Below are 21215 nucleotides of genomic sequence, written 5' to 3' on the forward strand. Positions count from 1 at the left end.
AAAAAAAATTTCCTGGGCAGCATGCAGAAGCCACTATCAACTCTAGGTGGTATTCCCACAAACCCCCAGCTGCTTGGGGGTGGAGGTTGGGGTAGGGGGATATGCTCCTCACTGGCTGTAAGCACCATTTACCCTTGTAGTATCAACCACTGGTTGTTGGGAACCACTTGCAGATAGAAAGCAGTTCTCTGCACACCTCCCATTAGGCTTGGATGCATTTTGGTTAGTGTTTATACTAAAACCCCCAATGTAATCCTTCATACTGCAGTCTCTCTTCTCCACTGCAAGCACATGACCTTGTTCATGTGTATTAGTCACTCCACAGTTGTCACTAATCAAGGCAAGGTTGTATATTTCCCATGGGCAAATGGGAGAAAAAGGAACATTTAAATCAGTTAATTTCAGCAGCATCTTTATTGCAACAAATAACCTGTAATAAAATGCAACAAAACTAATGTTTCACTTTACATGATTAAAAGCCATATACCTAAAAATGAGAAAACCCATAAGCTTACTGGAGTGAGACATGCAATTCTTTTTATACAAGTCAATGCTTAAAACAGCAGGCACTTTATGTTCTAAAATTAACCACCTGAACTCCAATTTTGCTGAATACAACATAAATTTGTTTTGGGGTTACTTAAAAACAAACATACAAACACTACTTTTTCTTTACCTGTAAAGGACTTATGAAATGATTACCTAGAGCCCAGCACCTTGCACTAACATCTCCATATTTGAGGCTGGAAGATGGATAGGTGAGGCTGGGAAGGTGGGAGTCAAAAAAGTTTCCTTTCTCCTTTATATCTGCTGGGAATAGACACTCACCTTATATAGTTTAGAAATGGCCATGTCTCTTTTCTTACATCAAATAGCTATAAGATGGGCTCCCAGGCTTAAGCAAGCACTCTACTCTATATTCCAATCCTCAAATCCCCCACTATACCAAGGAAGACACATTTAGTGCAATGAATTTAATTAACTTCAGAATGTCATATACTAATTAGAAGTACTGCTTCATTAATAAGCATGCTTAGCATTTACTTTGGAATGGAAAAATTAACCATTTTTATGTGGTTACCTTTAAAATGTTTTATACAAATATATTAATAAATATTTCTTTAAAAATTTACCTTTTCTATATATCATTTAACTACCACGAGGCAGGACACCTGGCTGGAGTCCAGCACCAACTGGCTACTAACTGGCTGTGTGGTCACGGGTATATTTCCTCCTCTCTCTCTAGCATGTAGGTTGTTCTTCTAACAAATGAGAATATTAGATTAGATTAAATCAAAGATTGATTCCATCTTGGAAAATGCATGATTTAATAATGAGAAATCTTATAGGAATCATTCCACCTGAAAGAACTATGCTATAGAAAGGTGGGCTATACTATGTGGAAGGAATAAAACAAGTAGTAAAAAAAAAAAAAAAAAAAAAAAGAAAAAATTAAGCTTCGGTATCAACATTGCATTTTTTAAAAAGGTAATGCATGCGTTGTGACCTAATCCTCTTGTATGAGGCTTTGGAAAAGAACCAGGAATGGCATAAAGAGAAAAACTTTTATTCCAAAATTAATCTCCAGACAAACGGGATAGAAACAAAGTAAACACCTCCTGCTGCTTTCAGAGTGAGAAGGGCCAAACAAGTTACCACAGATGAGCAGCTTCATGGACTACTGTTTAGGTTCTTGTGAATCAGTCCAGTGTAAAAAATCACCTATTATTAATCCAACTCCATTCTCTATAGAAGAGTTTCTTAAAGTAGTCCATAGATGACTTACTGTAGGATCGCGTGGAAAGCTTGTCAGAAATGCACATTCCTGGTGTCTACCTAAATCAATGGAATACAAATTTTTATTTATTTATTTATTTTGAGGCAGAGTCTCACTCTGTCGCCCAGACTGGACTACAGTGGCGCCATCTTGGCTCACTGCAACTTCCACCTCCTAGGTTCAAGCGATTCTCCTGCCTCAGCCTCCCGAGTAGGTTCGGGATTATAGGCACACGCCATCATGCCCGGCTAATTTTTTTGTATTTTTAGTAGAGATGGGGTTTCACCATGTTGACCAAGCTGGTCTTGATGTCCTGACTTCAAGTGATTCACCCGCCTTGGTCTCCCAAAGTGCTAGGATTACAGGTGTGAGCCACCATGCCTAGCCTGGGAATACATATTTTTAAGAGTGAGTTTCAAAACTCTACATTTCTTTTAGTAAGTATCCCAGATGAATCTTAGATTTTGAGTTCCACTACTCTAAAATGCTCAAGTATCCCTCTTGATGGCTGTTCAAGTGTACACATTTATCAAGTCTTTAAAAACACAGTATGATATTATGTAACCTAGTGCTTTTTGGCTCCCACTAAACTGTTGCTACTTTTATATATTCTTGCCGTTTAAGCTGTTACCCACACTTAAGGGGTACAAACTTTTAGTTAGACTTCTACTGATTGCCTCAATTGACTATGATATTTTCCACACTGGTTGTAAAAAGCAAATTCAGTCAAACTGTCTTTCTGTAAGTGAATTCATTCAGGTATTTTTTCCCCGCTAAAGAAGCAGAATGGCATTTAAGTGACTGGGAGTGATAATAGAAACATTCTTTATGATAGGAGGAAAGAAGAAGGCAACATGCAAAAGGAAAACACCGGTGAATTCAAGAGTACATGAAGTTTTCTAAGTTTGTTTCGGTAAAATAAAAGATGCCATTTTGAAGAAACAGTCTTAATGTGTGAAAGGTTTCAATGGAGTAGCTGCTTAAAAGCTACTGTATACCATTTCTATTGTATATTGCATATAAGGATAGATCCTTTGAGGCCAATTAGTCCAAACAAAACAAAACAAAACACCCTCCACAGTCAGATACATACTTAAAGGGGAAAATACTTTCTTGGGGAAGAAAGTTACCCAAATCAATTTAATTTAACATTGAAAATATATATAAACAAATCTTGGCATGGGAAAATATCAAACATGAAAAGCAATACACATACAGATAATAAGAAAAAGCGTGGTATCTATTATACAGTATAAACACAAACAGCAAAACCCAATACCTTTCCCAACGACAGAACCACCATGTCATCCTGCCATTTCTGGGCTTTCCCTACCTCCCACTTGGTGTCAATGAAGTCCACCTCTTACCAGTAGTCACCAACCTTACTAATGAAGGCTGTGCTCTCTATGGGGAAATCTACTCTCTCTGTAGTGATGAGAAAGAAATACAGCAAATTTTCTTGGAGTGTTGTTTAAAAGTATTGGTAATAACTTTCTAAACACTGAAGTGTGTGATAAAAAGCATCAAATTCATAGATGCCTTCCCTGCCACCGGTGTCAACGTGACCAATCTAGCACCCCAAGACTCTAACAGGGCAGATCTCAATTAGCACCTGAAAGCCTATGAGCTCTCTTCATAGCTAAATCCTAGTGCTAAACCAAGAAAAGTTCATGATCATTCAAGAAAACTGTTTATAGGCTTTAAACACCAAAAAAAAGAGAGCCATGGCTTGCCAGGGATTAGTTTATGGTAAAGAGGTTATCTGTAAACATTTGTATTTTAAGCTTACAATATCTAAATTATGTTCAAATAATTTTAAAAGGATAAAGTTTAAATGTGTAGGATTTCTAAACCTAAGAGAAAAAAAAAAAAAAGAATTATAAAAATAACTCTAAGGAACTTTTCCTCCCCTGAATCATGTTACTCTGTAGCTGTGCTGGCAAGACAGTGATTTATTGATTCTGGTTTCCTTAATACTCTAGTTGTTTAAATTTCAGTTTCCAAACATTTTCCTGAGTCTTTTTGTTAAAACTACTTCTGCTTAGTTTTTAATCAGGCCCTCACCACCTCTTCTCTCTGTCATTTCCCAAACCCAGGACTCCCCACCCCACTGTGATTCCCTTCAATCTCCTTAAAATTCTAGAATATTTTAATAAGGAAATTCTAAAAGGAAACTGGCACCACTACATTTTCTGAAGAATTCTAGTGAATGTGTACTTTTTCCTTTTCTTAAAGGAAAAAAACAAACAAACAAAAAAAAACAAAACAAAAAAACAAAAAAAAAACTTGCCTGCAAATATTTAAGCTCTAATCATTTAAAAATTTTCTGCCTGTAATTATCAGTATCATGACTAATTAAATCCATGCTACATATACAGTTACTAGCCTTTATGCAAAAGGAAAAGCCCACTCCGTTAATATCATCAAAGAAAAATGAGAATTATTTATATTAGATACAGATTAAATTGGCTAAAAACTGGTCAGTGCCAAAACAAGTGTCTTTAGGAGGCCACTAAGTTATCCTTGAAAAATCAATAATGAATGACTGGTTAAGTCAAGTTTAATAGTTATTAGTTCATAACATGCTGGATATGCCCAAGCAATGAAGCATAAGCTATTCAATTACATTTAAGTGCTATCAAATCTGTAACTAGTCAGAGATTCTGGAACTGAACCAAACCAATCACTAATATCATATTTTAACAAACTCAAAAGTATACTGTAAAAATACACTAATTAAGTTCATGAAGTTTATAATACTATTAAAAGTGAAAATAGGGTAGTATGAATACATGGTGTTAATGCTTTTTTTTTTTTTTGAGTAATTCTCATGGTATTGCTGGGTCTCTCAGGAATATGTATCATTTGATTTTGAGCATGTGGGGTTAAGGTATTAGATTACTACCACAAACTGTAGACCCCTGCATGGCACCACATTTATTTTCAGGAGTAGATGTTACGTGGCAGGTATCAAAGTGTGATGATCAATTCTGTGTTTTCTATTGATTAAACCTCCTCATTTGGTTAAATAGCCAGTGTATACCAGAGAGTTCTATACAGGTCAAAATTATATCACTTTTAGAGCAGCAATACGTGATCCAAGGTTTTCTTGAAGGTAGTGCAAAAGATGCAGTTCATAATGTTCTCCAGATTCAGGAACTCTTATGCTGTGTCTCTCCTGAGGATAGATCTTACCAACAACAAAAAATAAAGATACAAAAAAAAAAAAAAAAAAAAAAAAGAATTTAGTGATACATCCTCTTCCAAAGCTTTCCAGAGATTTTAAACAGGATTAATAATATGAATCACAGCCTCTATGCAATATTGTAGAATAAATCGTATCTAAACGCTCCTCTCCTCATCTTATGATTTCCTTATTAAACATTAGGCTTAATGATGGATTTACCTGTAGACCAATGGTTTGTTCTCTAAGTGTGGTCTATAGACTTTCAGAGGTCTCTGAAAGCTTTTCAACGGATACAAACGGTCGAAACTACTTTTAGAACAACACAAAGACATTATTTGCCTTTACTTGTTGTGCCAGCATTTACAGTGATGATGCAAAAGCAAAGGTGAGTAAAACTGCTGGGTAGCATGAATCAAGGCACTATCATTAAACTGCACTAGAAGTCACAATATTCCTCACCACCACACACTTCCAATAAAAAGAAAAATGTCAGTTTCAATTAAGTAGCGGTAAAAATTAGAATTTATTAAGTTACAACCTTTGAGTAGAAGTCTTTAATATTCTGTGTTTATGAAATGGGAATGCATAAAGCACCTGTGCTACAGGATGTCTCAAGGAAAAGTACTAGTGTGAATGAGTCACAAGCTGAACTGCTGCTTTTTAAATGGAACTCCATTTTTAACTTCAAAGAATGACTGACAACTATGGTTATTTAGGGTATCCAGTAAATATTTTCTCAAAAGTGAATGGAGTTGGCCACTTCACGGACAACACTGACAGTATTTGTTGCCAATGATAAAATCTGGGCTTTTGAGTTAGAATTTTGGAAAACTTGCATCTACTACTATTAACTAATGAGCTTCCCAATACTTAGACACTTTTCTGATAAGATCAGTGGTAATATAACTATATGTGATTTTTAAAATATTGTACAATAAAAGGCGTCAACATTTGAAAGACTGGAATAACACAGTGAGCCAGTATTTTCCAGATGGCTAATGCATGGTAAAAGATCCATTTGAAGTATAAGATCCACACTTTAACATAACAGAATATGAAGTTTATATATATCACTTCAGATTCCACACTAAAACCTAGCTTTAAGTCAGATGCAGGAGCCCATTCCCTGTAGTCTCAACTACTTGGGAGGCTGAGGTGGGAGGATTGCTTGACCCCAGGAGTTTGAAACCAGCCCAGGAATCATAGTAAGACTTCAATTGAAAAAAATAAAATTAAAAAACAACAAAAAATTCATTGGCTGGGCATGGTAGCTCACCTTGCTTGCAATCCTAGCACTCTGGGAGGCTGAGGTGGGAGGATCACTTGAGTTCAGGAGTTTGAGATCAGCCTGGGCAACTTAGTGACACCCATCTCTTAATATATTTAGGCCAGGCGCAGTGGCTCATGCCTGTAATCCCAGCACTTTGGAAGGCCGAAGCAGGTGGATCACGAGGTCAGAAGATTGAGACCATCCTGGCTAACACAGTGAAACCCCGTCTCTACTAAAAATACAAAACATTAGCCAGGCCTGGTGGTGGGTGCCTGCAGTCCCAGCTACTCGGGAGGCTGAGGCAGGAGAATGGTGGGAACCTGGGAGGCGGAGCTTGCAGTGAGCTGAGATTGCGCCACTGCACTCCATCCTGGGAGACAGAGCAAGACTCTGTCTCAAAAAAAAAAAAAAAAAAAAAAAAATATATATATATATATATATATATATATATATATAACCTGGGTGTAGTGGCTCACACCTGTAATCCTAATACTTTTGGAGGCTAAGGCCTCAAATCACCTGAGGTCAGCAGTTCAAGACCAGCCTAGTCAACATGGTGAAACCTCATCTCTACTAAAAGTACAAAAAAATTAGCTGGGCATAGTGGTACGAGCCTGTAGTCCCAGGTACTCAGGAGGGTGAGGCACGAGAACTGATAGAACCTAGGAAGCAGAGGTTGCAGTTAGCCAAGATCACATTACTGCATTCCAGCCTGGGTGACAGAGCAAGTCTCCATTTCAAAAAAAAAAAAAAGTGTGTGTGTGTGTGTATATATATATATTTATTTATATATATATATAATTTAAAAATATATATAATAAAAAGTATATATGATATATATATTTAAAACAACAAAAACAAACAAAATCCCACAACCTTTAAGAAACTACCACTTGTCCAGTTTTGGTACAGTATCAAAGAATGGTATCTACAATTAACTGAAAAAGCTAAAATATTACTCCTATTTCTTTTTTTTTTTGATGGAGTCCACTCTGTCACCCAAGCTGGAGTGCAGTGGCACGATCTCGGCTCACTGCAACCTCTGCCTCCCGGGTTCATGCAGTTCTTGTGCCTCAGACTCCTGAGTAGTTGGGATTACAGGCATGCACCACCACACCCGGCTAATTTTTGTATTTTTATTTTAATTTTTTTTGGAGACGGAGTCTCACTCTGCCACCCAGGCTGGAGTGCAGTGGTGTAATCTTGGCTCACTGCAAGCTCTGCCTCCCAGGTTCACTCCATTCTCCTGCCTCAGCCTCCTGAGTAGCTGGGACTACAGGCGCCCGCCACAACGCCCGGCTAATGTTTTGTATTTTTAGTAGAGACGGGGTTTCACCGTGTTAGCCAGAATGGTCTCAATCTTCTGACCTCGTGATCCGCCTGCCTTGGCCTCCCAAAGTGTTGGGATTACAGGCGTGAGTCACTGCGCCTGGCCCCATTTCATAACTACATACTCTGTGAGGCCAAATTTTTCTTCACATACTTTAGCCAAAACAACATATCACAACAGATTGAGTACAGAAAGAGACATAAGAATGTAAGTGTCTTCTTTATTATTATGTCAGACATTAAAGGAACTTAGAAAAATGTAAAATATTGCTGTTTTTCTCAGTAAATTATTTGTTTTGGAATATAGTTTTTCTCTATGAAAAATGTGATTCGTGTTAACATGTAATAGTTTATTATTATCATTTTTGAGACGGAGTTTCACTCTTGTTGCCCAGGCTGCAGTGCAATGGCGCAATCTCAGCTGATCGCAACCTCCGCCTCCCCAGTTTAAGCAATTCTCCTGCCTCAGCTCCCAAGTATCTGGGATTACAGGCGTGCGCCACCATGCCCGACTAGTTTTTGTATTTTTAGGGTTTCTCCATTTTGGTCAGGCTTGTCTCGAACTCCTGACCTCAAGTGATCCACGCCCACCTTGGCCTCCCAAAGTGCTGGGATTACAGGCGTGAGCCACTGCACCGGGCTGATAGTTTATTATTTTAAAATATTTAAAATTTTTCTCAGTTTTAATATCTTATATGAGAAATATTCGTTGATATAATCGACATAAACAAAGTTCTTTGGTAGGTAAAGGTGTCCTGAAACCAAAAAGCTTAAAAATTGCTGCTATAAATATCTCATAGTTTAAACATAAATATCAACTGAAATGTTAAAAAGGAAAAAGTAATTTTTTCAATTTTTGTGTGCACATAATCTGTTTAAGGAGTAAAACATAGTTTTAAGAAAAACTGGAATAAGGATCTATAAATGGAGCAATGGAGGAGGGTAACTTGCTGGTTTCTGCTCCAATGTCAATGTAAAATAAAAGAAAATTAAAAGACCATATAATCAGGCCCTAAAAATCCTTTTACAACCATGAAATCAAAATAGCATATCTTCACCCTTCAAAGTGGAAAAAGAAAAGCAAAGGAGAACAGTGAATGACTTCCTGTCATCTTTTCCATGCTTCCAAACTGAAAGCAGATACAGACACACAGTCATGTAATCTGATAGGCAGATATGTCAGCCTGACTGCAACAGAATCTTAATTTTTATCCAACTACAGGCACTACTAAATATGCCTCTTATTTTAGTTCTCTTAAGCAGAGGGTGGACACTCTAAAAATCCGGACTTACCCTACAGTTAATAGATTTCAAAGTAATCAATCACTAATCATGACTGCATTTAACCAGAAAATGTAGAATAACTCACCTGTAAATCATATGGCTTTCCAGCCCTCACTAAAAAACTCAGTAATATACTGGTATGTGCAAAATGGACATTCTCATCCAGGAACCCATGTAAGAGCAGTAAACGATTTGGTCTGGAGAAATGGAAATATTACAGGATTAGGCAAAATAGTACAGTATTTGGGAAAACAATTTCACTTATTTAATCATACTTAACCATATTAACTTCCTGATACTGCAATGTTAGAATAAGAATTCAATATTTTCAATATTAAATTTGTAACATATTAACCAGATACCACATGTAATGAAAGATTAAAAAAAGATCTTGTGTTCAATTATTTATAATTAAAATATTAAAACACATCTATAATTATAGCATGTCCCCAGAAAAATTATGTGTAAAATATATTCAGGCAGACATAAAATTTTTTCCACCTTGAAAGTCGTGTACTTAACTTTTTTCAGCAAAAACAACTGCTTCAAATATAACTTGTAAAAAAACATTATGGGCCGGGCGCGGTGGCTCAAGCCTGTAATCCCAGCACTTTGGGAGGCCGAGACGGGCGGATCACAAGGTCAGGAGATCGAGACCATCCTGGCTAACACGGCGAAACCCCATCTCTACTAAAAACACAAAAAATTAGCCAGGCGAGGTGGCGGCGCCTGTGGTCCCAGCTACTCGGGAGGCTGAGGCAGGAGAATGGCGGGAACCCGGGAGGCGGAGCTTGCAGTGAGCTGAGATCTGGCCACTGCACTCCAGTCTGGGCAACAGAGCGAGACTCCATCTCAAAAAAAAAAAAAAAAAAAAAAAAACATTATATGAACTGGCCTGTAATTCAGTTTTAAGAAACAGCCATGATATTCTAGTATAACATATTCATCTTGGTTTTTCAGTATTTGAATTTTCCATTAGGATTAAAGATAATTTTTTAAAATACAATTGAAAATTTATAATCTTCATTTTAAAGCTTGAATAGGCTGTGCCCGGTGGCTCATGCCTGTAAACCCAGCACTTTGGGAGTCTGAGATGGGCAGATAACTTGAGTCCAGGAGTTTGAGACCACCTTAGGCAACATGGTAAAATCCTGCCTGACTCTACTAAAAATACAAAAAATTAGGTGGGCAAGGTGGCACGTGCCTGTAGACTCAGCTACTCGGGGGCTGAGGTGGGAGGATCCTCTGAGCCCAGGAGTTTGACGATGCAGGGAGCCCTGATCATGCCACTGCACTCCAGCCTAAGTGACAGAGTGAGACTCTGTCTCAATTAAAAAAAAAAAAAAAAAAAAAAGCTTGCACTTACTCAGAGGGGAACTTTTCTGCTTGCATGGCCACAGATCCTAAGTAATAGCCCTGTTCATTCTGGTCAGGGTGACCCATATAACGTTCCGTGTATCCTGTATCATAGAAGATCCACAGAGTGACTGGGGCCCCAGCAATAGCAACCTGCATAAGATGACATTGACAGTCAAGTGTGGTCTGGAAAAAGAGAGTGGCTAGCAGTGAGATCTTACAACTGCAAAATTACACTGTAAAATTATCCTTAAGCTTTAGCCTTACGACTGGGGCATACATGTCTTAGGCAACTCAGAATACTGAAGTGAAGTGCCAAGGTCAAGAATTTGATACTCTGTGAGTCAGTTTCATGTTCCATGGGCATTCTACATACCAAACCTTTAACCTGGGCTAGCTGAAATACAAAAGCCGGGCCCATTGTTAAAAGACAACTGAACTACATCCTGCTACTGAGGAAAAAATGTGCGAGAACTGTCAGTTTTATGTAAAAAAAGAGCCACCTTTTTTTTTTAAAGCCTCTGTTGGCAGTACAGAATTTAAAACAATAAATGAAATATACTAAAAATTTGCCTCATTTTAAGGCTCTTATACATAGTTTTATATTTAAATACTCTATTTTCTTGACAGCTACAAGCCCGGGAAAATTATGGGAGTAGTCAGAATTTATTTATGGTTATTATAAAGATCATCTAGACATATATGCAAGAATAAAACTCTTATTTTGTTCTTAAAAATAAAAATTAAGGGTCAGGTGCAATGGCTCACGCCTGTAATCCCAGCACTTTGGGAGGCTGAGGCGGGTGGATCACCCAAGGTCAGGAGTCCGAGACCAGCCTGGCAAACATGGTGAAATCCTATCTCTACTAAAAATACAAAAATTAGTTGGGAATAGTGGTGGGCGCCTTTAATCCCAGACTGAAGCATGAGAATTGCCTGAACCTGAGAGGTGGAGGTTGCAGTGAGCCGAGATCGCACCACTGCACTCCAGCCTGGGTGACAGCAAGACTCTGTCTCAAAAATAAAATAAAAAATAAAAATTTTAAAAATTACTTTTCACTGTAAAGTAACATCATGTTATTGAAATATTAAAAAAAGAAACATACTCATAATTCCTATTCTCAACAATTATCATCCTTATGTATTTTCTTCTAGTATATTTTTCCAAGAGTTTGTTTACAGAATTGTAAGCATTTATACATTTAATAATTCACTCATTCAACGCACTTATTGAGGGCCTACTATGTGCCAAGCATTAGGCTTGACTGCTGAGGATACAGTGGTGTACAGCACAAACAGGTCCCTGCCCTCATAGCTTGCAGTCCAACAATTAAGTAATTACAATCCAATAGGTATGTTGTATGTGCCTTACTAATCATAACCATCTCCTATACTCTTTGGCACGTATCTATAAACAGTCAGTAACTAGTTATCCAGTTGATGTTTAAACATTATATATGTTTAAAAGAAAAATACACACACACACACATATATACACATATAAAACTTGAAGGCTGGGAGCAGTGGTTCACGCCTGTAATCCCAGCACTTTGGGAGGCCAAGGCGGATGGATCACTTGAGGTCAGGAGTTCAAGACCAGCCTAGCAAACATGGTGAAACTCCATCTCTACTAAAAGTACAAAAATTAGCTGGAAATCGTTTGAACCCGGGAGGTGGAGGCTGCAGTGAGCCAAGATCATGTCACTGTGCTCCAGTCTGGGTGAAGAGCGAGACTCTGTCTCAAAACAAAACAAAACAAAACAAACAAAAAAAACAAACGAGATATATATACATTTCACATGGCTCTTAAACATACAAACCCTAACATTCTATAATATTGCCAACTGTGGGCCAGGCGCAGTGGCTCATGCCTGTAATCCTAGCACTTTGGGAGACCAACACGGGTGGATCTCTTGAGGTCAGGAGTTTGAGACCAGCCTAGCCAATATGGTGAAATCCCATCTCTACTTTAAAAAAAAAAAAAAAAAAAAAAAATTAGCCAGGTGTGGTGGCCGGCACTTGTAATCCCAGCTATTCAGGAGGCTGAGACATGAGAATCGCCTGAACCCAGGGGGCAGAGGTTGCAGTGAGCCAAGATTGTGCCTCTGCACTCCAGCCTGGGCGACAGAGCAAGACTTTGTCTCAAAAAAACAAAAACAAAAACCCAAAAAAAATTGCCAACTCTGTAAACCTTCAGGAAATAGACATTTTTATATATCCTCTATTTACAGAAAAATCTACCCTTATTGCAAAAATGAGTATAATAGGAAGTCACATACCCTGAAGATATCTGACCTCTGCATTAATGCCATCAGGGAGAGGTATCCTCCATAGGACCAGCCGTGGATGCCCACACGATCTAAGTCAATGAAATCATATCGAGAAGCTAGATATTGGAGTCCTTCCACCTGATCATCAATTTCTATTTGACCCTGTCAAAAAAGGGAGAACATTTCACTGATTCTGATGAATAAAAGTCTCATAAGAGTGCTTTTAAAGATGATAAATGTTTTTACTAAAAATACCTGTAGGTCTTTTAATTTTTATTTTATTTATTTTTTGAGATGGAGTCTCACTGTTACCCAGGCTGGAGTGCAATGGCATAATCTTGGCTCACTGCAACCTTCGCCTCCTGGATTCAAGCGATTCTCCTGCCTCAGCCTCCCGAGTAGCTGGAATTACAGGCATGCGCCACCATGCCCAGCTAATTTTTGTATTTTTTAGTAGAGACGGAGTTTCACTATGGCCAGGTTGGTCTCGAACTCCTGACCTCTCAAGTGATTCGCCCGCCTCGGCCTCCCAAATTGCTGGGATTACAGGTGTGAGCCACCACACCCGGCCCTGTAGGTTTTTTTAGATTAGAATTTACTACCAACTGAGATTCTGTTGCCCCCTCTCCCTCAAATTTTTAAAAAATCTATTTGGAGATAGGGGCCTATAGCTTCTGTTGCTAGCCTGTCCTAGAGTTTAGTTACCACTTAGTCATAAAGCTCCTTCCTATTGCTACTCAAACTGTCCCTTGCTATTTGGGTATTTCCCATTTCCATTTGTTCTGTTGTCTGCTAAGAGGTCAGCATCTTCCTTGTAACAAGCCTTCCTATACCCAAAGACAAAAAATTAGCCCCTTAAGTAATTAATTTTACTTCTCCTTTTTATTTATTTTTTTGGAGACATGGTCTCACTCTGCTGTCCAGGCTGGAGTGCAGTAGTGTGACCATGGATCACTGTAGCTCAATCTCCCAGGCTCAAGTGATCCTCCCACCTCAGCCTCCCAAGTAGCTGGGACTCCAGGCGTGCGCCACCATGCCCAGCTAATTTTTTAACTTATTTGTAGAGGTGGGGGTCTCATTATGTTGCCCAGGTTGGTCTTGAACTCCTGGGCTCAAGTGATCCTCCTGCCTTGGCCTCCCAAAGTGTTGGGATTACAGGCGTGAGCCAATGCACCTGGCCTACTTATCCTTTTTAACTTTTAGTGCAGTAAAGCAGAAGGAATTGCTTTTGAGGCCCTATCTTCTTATTTCCCTATTATATTACCTCTAGGAACTGAACATACTACTTCTTTAAGGTCCTAGTTCCTACCACCACCACCTTGTCTATATTACTAGGCCTGCCAGTGCACGCAATCTCACTTCACTGAGCCAAAAACAAAAATAAAAACAAAAAAACTTACATGAGAATACAACATAAGGTCAAAGAACTGGCTGTGGGAGAAAATCCCCATGTCTTACTCAGCATGTCCAATAACACTGGCAAACACAGTAACTGCCTTACTGTGCAAAAGGAACATCGGATTCTCATCATTTCCCAAAGCAGCAGAAAGGACATGGGGCATCTCTAAAAGGTAGCATTTAAAGCTTCCTGTAGAGAGAAAGAGGCTTGTCACAAGGAAGGCACTAACCAGTTGGATTCCCTCTTCACAGAGGACAGAACAAATCTCAATAATTCCTCAACAGTGTCCAGGATGCTGAAAGCTAAATGGTGCTAAATTCTACCCAAGTGGACATACAAAATAGAGAGGGTATTTCTATGTACAAGTGGCTCTATCTCAGTTCTCCAAAGTTACATATAGGTAGACATGAGCTAGCCTAGTGTACATCAAGTTGCATCTTCTCTCCCACCCCTAAACTCTAACACATATACACGCTCATTCACTCATTCATAGCCCCTTCCCCCAACTCTCTTTCAAGGGTTTCACACCAAACAATGCACCAGAAAAATGTAAATGTCTGTAAAAGAAAAGTGTTTTTATGCTCACACACCATTTTATATTTAAAGGCGCCTTCAAATTTAAGCCCTCGGTGACAGGATCCCCTGTTGTCTATCACCACAACCACATAACCTAGAGAGGCTAGGGTATTCAAGCGGAAATACTTGACTCCTTTAAACCGATTATTCACCAACTGCACCTGAGGAAGAAACACAACTTCAGTTTATCATATGGAAGCATATAAAAACCCAAGAGTGGCAGGGCATTGCAAGAAATAGAAAGCTTAATTTCACTATTATTTTACCTTTAAAATGCAATTTTTAAAGTCATTTATTTTTATATTAACTTAAGTCTTTTCATGTTTATGTTGCTTCCTGCTTAACTTCACACTCAAGTTCAGGGCAATTACTGAACAACCGTAGGCTTTAAAATTCTAACTTAGATATTAATTACATATAAGTGAATCAATCCACCCCATATAAAAAGTTACTAAACTGATTATTTCTACCCTGAAGAACTGTGTTATTCGAATGACAGTTACAAGGACAAATAAGAAAAACTTTCCTCTCCATCAGACATCAGACATGACTGCTGCTTGGCTTCTTCCACTGGCTACCATTACCCTTCAGAGTAAGTCTACATGTCCCTTGAGATCTTTGGCTACCTCTGATCTCATCTCATACCATTTCCCTCCACGTGCACTGTACTCTAACCTTATTGTCAACACTATCAAGTTGGTTCTAGTCCCAGGAACTTGACATTTACCGTTTTCTGTGTCTGGAATGCTTTTTTTTTTTTTTTTTTTTTTTTTGAGACGGAGTCTCACTATGTCGCCCAGGGTGGAGTGCAGTGGCCGGATCTCAGCTCACTGCAAGCTCCGCCTCCCGGGTTTTTACGCCATTCTCCTGCCTCAGCCTCCCGAGTAGCCGGGACTACAGGCGCCCACCACCTCGCCCGGCTAGTTTTTTGTATTTTTTAGTAGAGACGGGGTTTCACCGTGTTAGCCAGGATGGTCTCGAACTCCTGACCTCGTGATCTGCCCGTCTCGGCCTCCCAAAGTGCTGGGATTACAGGCTTGAGCCACCGCGCCCGGCCTGGAATGCTATTCTCTCATATCTTTTGCATGGCTCATTCCTTGTCAATGTTTGTAACCTCAGGAGAGGTCTTGCCATCCCCTTTCCCAGCAAATCTTCATAGAACTTCCATTATAAAAAGTCATACTTTTAGGCCAGGTGTGGTGGCTCACACCCGTAATCCCAGCACTTTGGGAGGCTGAGGCGGGTGGATCACCTGAGGTCAGCAGTTCGAGACCAGCCTGGCCAACATGGCAAAACCCTGTCTCTACTAAAAAGAAAAAATTAGCTGGGCATGGTGGGGAGTGCCTGTGGTCCCAGTTAATCAGGAGGCAGAGGCATGAGAATTGCTTGAACCCAGAAGGCAGAGAGGTTGCAGTGAGCCAAGATCATACCACTGCACTGTAGCCTGGGCAGCAGAGAGAGACTCTGTCTCAAAAAACTAACAAACAAAAATCATACCTTTTTTTTTTGAAGAGATGGGGTCTCCAGGCTGGAGTGCAGTGGCACAATCATAGCTCAGTGCTGCCTCAAATTCCTGGGCTCAAGTAATCTTCCTGCCTCGGCCTTCAAGTAGCTGGGACTACAGGTGTGCACCACCATGCCTGGTTAATTTTTAATTTTTTTTGTAGACATAGGGTCTCACCATCATATCTTTTTATGTTTGCTTATTATTTTCCCTTTATGGTCCATGAAGTGGAACATTAGTCTGACATGTTCACCGGGTATCCTCACTGCCTAGAACAGTACCTAGCACATCACAGGAACTTAATACCTGTTTGCTAAATGAATGAATGAAAAAGAGAAATAGGAGAATATTTTTTTTTCCATTTCTACTTTGGGAAGAGGGTGTTTGGTGGGTAAAGGTACTTGTATTTATTTATTTACTTAAGAGATGGTGTCTCACTCTGTACCCCAGGCTGGAGTGTGGTGGTGCAAGCATAGTTCACTACATAGTTCACCTCGAACTCCTGGGCTAAAGTAATCCTTCCACCTCAGCCTCTGAATAGCTGGGATTAATATGTGTGCCACAGCACCTGGCTAAAGATTTGTCTTTAAAGGGAGAGTGCTGAAAGAAGAAATACTAGGCAGAGAAGAACACAAATATGAACATTTAAAGAAACCCACCTCACTTCTTTGTCTGCTACCATGTATAGAAGATGGTCTCAATTGCTTGATATGAACACTTAAATATACTGCCTTTCGGCACTGGCAATCCAAAAGTCTCCTTCAGTATCAATTCTTTAAAACCTGTGTCCTGTTATCATCTAGCCTGATCTCTTTGCATTTTTATTTGCAGAACAGTGTCTGGCACATTCTAGGAAATATTGTAAGTATCTGTTACACAAACTTTTGTTTTTTGAGATGTAGTCTTGCTCTGTCACCCAGGCTGGATTACAATGGCATGATCTCGGCCCACTGCAACTTCAGCCTCCCAGGTTCAAGTGATTCTCCTGCCTCAGCCCCCGAGTAGCTGGGATTACAGGTGTGCACCACAATGCCTGGCTACTTTTTGTAATTTTAGTAGGGTTGGGGTTTCACCATGTTAGCCAGGCTGGTCTCAAACTCCTGACCTCAAGTGATCCGCCCACCTCAGCCTCCCAAAGTGCTGGGGTTACAGGCATGAGCTACCTCACCCAGCCTTGTCAAATAAATGCTTAGAAACACAGCTGTTAATAATGAAGAGTTTAAGAAACTGATCCTTGATAACTTTAGTGGGAAATATCTGTTGCTTTTCTTGTATTTCACTCTTTTCTGACCTATAGAAATTGCTGCCTTTGGTGACAAAGTAATTCGCTTCACGTTATGAATTGTGACACTATTGCTGTTTCAACAGATTTCCCCTTAGACATGAATACACACCAAAGAACAGTTTTGACCACATGAACATCATACTCTTAAAAGATTTAAACACATTTTACAATGTTATTGTGTGCTATTAAAAAGACCTAGTCCTATATTAGGGAGTCTCTTCATAATTAACCCAAATGAAGTCATCAAACAAGATGAATGATCTTCCAAGAGGTTGAAGGGACAGGGGCACTATATCATGTGAAATCTCATGGGAAAATCTCCCTGCAAACTGAATGCCAGATTCTTTTTTTTTTTTTAAAAGATGGGGGTCTTGCCCAGGCTGGTCTCAAACTCCTGGGCTCAAGTAATCCTCCCACCTCGGCCTCCCAAAGTGCTGAGATTACAAGCATGAGCCACCACACCTGGCCAGATTCTTCTGTTTCTTCTCTTTTGACACATGGTCTCACTCTCTTGTCTAGGCTGGAGTGCAATCACATGATTACAGCTCACTGCAGCTTCAAACTTCCTGGCTTAAGCAATCCTCCTATCTCAGCCTCCCAAGTAGCTGAGACCACAGGTGTTCGCCACCATGCCCAACTAATTTTTTTACTTTTTGTAGAGATGGGGGTCTCCCTATCTTGCCATGCTGGTCTCAAACTCCTGGGCTAAGGTGATCCTCCTGTTTAAGCTTCCCGAAGTGCTGGGATTACAGTCATGAGCCACCGTACCCAGCCCAGATTCTTCTCTGGCCTCATCAAATTTGAATTTTTCCCAAGAACATTTTGAGAAAGAAATCAATAAATCACCCTAAGTCACCTATAGCTTTTCAAAAACCACATGGTGAAATTCACTCATAGTCTTTCAAATATGACTGTTCAGTAAGTGCAAAAAAGCATAACTGTACTGCATAAAGTATTCTAAACAATTAATTTTGTTTTGGCTGGGTGCAGGGGCTCACACCTGTAATCCCAGCACTTTGGGAGGCCGAGGTGGGTGGATCACCTTAGGTCAGGAGTTCAAGACCATCCTGGCTAACATAGTGAAACCCTGTCTCTACTAAAAATATAAAAATTAGCTAGGTGTGGTGCTGTGCACCTACAGTCCCAGCTCTCAGGAGGCTGAAGCAAAAGAATTGCTTGAACCTGGGAGGTGGAGGTTGCAGTGAGCCGAGATCACGCCACTGCACTCTAGCCTAGGCAACAGAGTGAGACTCCGTCTCAAAAAAAAAAAAAAACAAAACAAATTGTTTTAATTGAACATTTTTGGCTAACATTTTTAAAATTATGGTAAAATATATATAAAATTTACCATTTCAAGCATTTTAAGCATACAATTCAATGACATTAAATACATTCATGCTGTTGTGTAACCATCACCATTATCCATTTCCAGAACTTTTTCATCACCCAAACAGAAATTCTGTACCCATTAATAACTCCTGGCTAGGCACGGTGGTTTACACCTGTAATCCTAGCACTGTGGGAGGCTGAGGTGGGTGGATCATCTGAGGTCGGGGGTCGAGACCAGCCTAGCTAACATGGTGAAACCCCATCTCTACTTAAAATACAAAAAATTAGCCGGGCATGGTGGTGCACGCCTGTAATCCCAGCTATTAGGGAGGCTGAGGCAGGAGAATTGCTTGAACCCAGGAGGCGGAGGAGGCAGTGAGCTGAGATCCTGCCTCTGGAAGACAGAGTGAGACTCTGTCTCAAAAACAAACAAACAAAGAAACAAACAAAGAAACAAAACACTCAAACACTCCCCATCCTCCTTCCATCTAGTCCCTGACAACTTCTATTCTACTTTCTATCCCTATGAATTTGCCTATTATAGGTACCTCATACAATTTGGTATGCAGATACATTTCCAGATACTAAATAACTGGGTATAATTATTAATTATAAAGGGTATTACTGAGTTTAAGGATTGTATTATGAAAACACTGTAATTATATTTTAATTTCTTCCAAGGCTCAGTGTAGGATATATAATCAAGAATAAACAATTTTAAAATTTAGCAATTAACCAATACACCCATCCAAAATATATATTTTTTGATGGAGTCTCGCTCTGTCACCAGGCTGGAGTGCAGTGGCACTATCTCGGCTCACCGCAACCTCTGACTCCCTAGTTCAAGTGATTCTTCTGCCTCAGCCTCCCAAGTAGCTGAGATTACAGGCACGCGCTACCACGCCCAGCTAATTTTTATATTTTTAGTAGCGACAGGGTTTCACCATTGTTGGCCAGGATGGTCTTGATCTCCTGACCTTGTGATCTTCCCACCTCAGCCTCCCAAAGTTCTGGGAATACAGGTGTGAGCCACCGTGCCTGGTCAAAACATTTTACTCCAATAGTCAAAGCATTTACTGAACAGTCATTGGCTAATACTTAATCCAGAATAAGGAAAATCAAGGTATAAACTTCTTACTGTGCTAAATAGTAGTGTAACAGTTACCTTAACTAGCTGATAAAAATATTTTAATTTGCTTGAGAGATACAGCTTTAGAATGAAGAGGGAGAATTCATTAGGCTACCAAGGCTTTCTGAAAATATCTGTTAAGACCCTTTTTATTTACCAAGACATTTAATTATTTCATTTTATTTCCCAAACAAGTTTATCTACATAGAAAGCAACATATTTACCTACTGACATGAATACCCCACTGCTCTACACAGAGTTCTAGTCCATACTACAAATTAAGGAACTGACTTAGTGACAGGGTGCGGTGGCTCACGCCTGTAATCCCAGCGCTTTGGGAGGCCTGAGGTGGGTGGATCACTTGAGGTCAGGAGTTTGAGACCAGCCTGACCAACATGGTGAACTCCCATCTCTACTAAAAACACAAAAAAAATTAGCTGGGCATGGTGGTGCATGACTGTAATCCCAGCTACTTGGGAGGCTGAGGCAGAAGAATCACTTGAACCTGGGAGGTGGAGGTTGCAGTGAGTCAACACTGCACCACTGTACTTCAGCCTGAGCAACAAGAGCAAAACTCCATCTCAAAAAAAAAAAAAAAAAAAAAAAAAAAAAAAGAATTAGTGATTTATACATTAAACCTCTAACAAAAAGCAGTTTCCTGACCACCTAAACTGAATAATTAGAATATAAGCTACAGTCAGTCATTAAGAGCAAATGCCCAACAATACTCAAAATCTTAAACTGACTAGACATTTAAAAAACAAAAGATCTAAAATACATATGCATATGGCTGTATGTATATATGTATATAAATATGCCCACCTGAGGACCACCATATATGAACAGCACAGTTGGATATTTCTTTCCAGGCTGTAGATCATGAGGCTTGTATAGCATCCCATACAATGTAAATCCAGTAGTACTTTCAAAAGAGAAAATTTCTGGAGGGGTATAGTCAGGAAGAGGACCTGTGAATAGGTAACATACCACAGTCTACAAAAGAGTTCTTATGGGAGTGCTACAATCTGGGAACAACAAAGAAGATATTAAAAGACAGCCCCTCCAACACAAACTGACCACCCCTCTTTCAGATGATAAGCTAGAATTTAAGCAAGAGTATATTCATCTTTAAAAACAAAACTAGGCCAGGCACAGTGGCTTACACCTACAATCCTAGCACTTTGGGAGGCTGAGGTGGGTGGATTGCTTGAGCCCAAGAGTTTGTGACCAGCCTGGGTGACATGGCGAAACCTGTCTCTACAAAAAAATTAAAAAATTACCCAGGCATGGAGGTGTGCTCCTGCAGTCCCAGCTACTCAGGAGGCTGAGGCAGGAGGATTGATTGAGCCCAGGAGGCTGAGGCTACATTGAGCTGTGACTGCGCCACTGCAGTCCAGCCTGGGCAACAGAACAAGACACTGTCTTGACAATAACAAAAACCCACCAAATAAAAAACAACAACAAAACAAACATATCAAACTATTTCAGAAGCAGACACAGAGTGTTATCAATAATCCTTG

At 39.7% G+C, this 21215-nt stretch overlaps 1 protein-coding gene across 6 annotated transcripts in view; it reads right to left on the minus strand.

The window, feature by feature from the left end:
- Nucleotides 1-395: 395 nt before the first annotated feature.
- Nucleotides 396-21215, minus strand: part of DPP8 (dipeptidyl peptidase 8) — a 76271-nt gene continuing 55451 nt past the window's right edge. For 4 of the 6 annotated variants that reach the window (XM_050795938.1, XM_050795943.1, XM_050795939.1 and 1 more), the window contains 6 exons: nucleotides 20518-20663; nucleotides 14463-14609; nucleotides 12483-12635; nucleotides 10214-10356; nucleotides 8933-9044; nucleotides 396-4967 (listed from right to left, as the gene is read on the minus strand). In XM_050795938.1, the coding sequence (XP_050651895.1) occupies nucleotides 4845-4967; nucleotides 8933-9044; nucleotides 10214-10356; nucleotides 12483-12635; nucleotides 14463-14609; nucleotides 20518-20663 (824 nt within the window). In that variant the 3' untranslated portion in view covers nucleotides 396-4844. Of the gene's footprint in view, nucleotides 4968-8932; nucleotides 9045-10213; nucleotides 10357-12482; nucleotides 12636-13873; nucleotides 14062-14462; nucleotides 14610-20517; nucleotides 20664-21215 lie in introns of those variants that run through there. The other 2 variants (XM_050795942.1, XR_007727021.1) reach the window with 2 other exon arrangements.

The sequence above is a fragment of the Macaca thibetana genome, chromosome 7 (genome assembly GCF_024542745.1).
Source record: "Macaca thibetana thibetana isolate TM-01 chromosome 7, ASM2454274v1, whole genome shotgun sequence".
Taxonomy (NCBI): Eukaryota; Metazoa; Chordata; class Mammalia; order Primates; family Cercopithecidae; genus Macaca; species Macaca thibetana.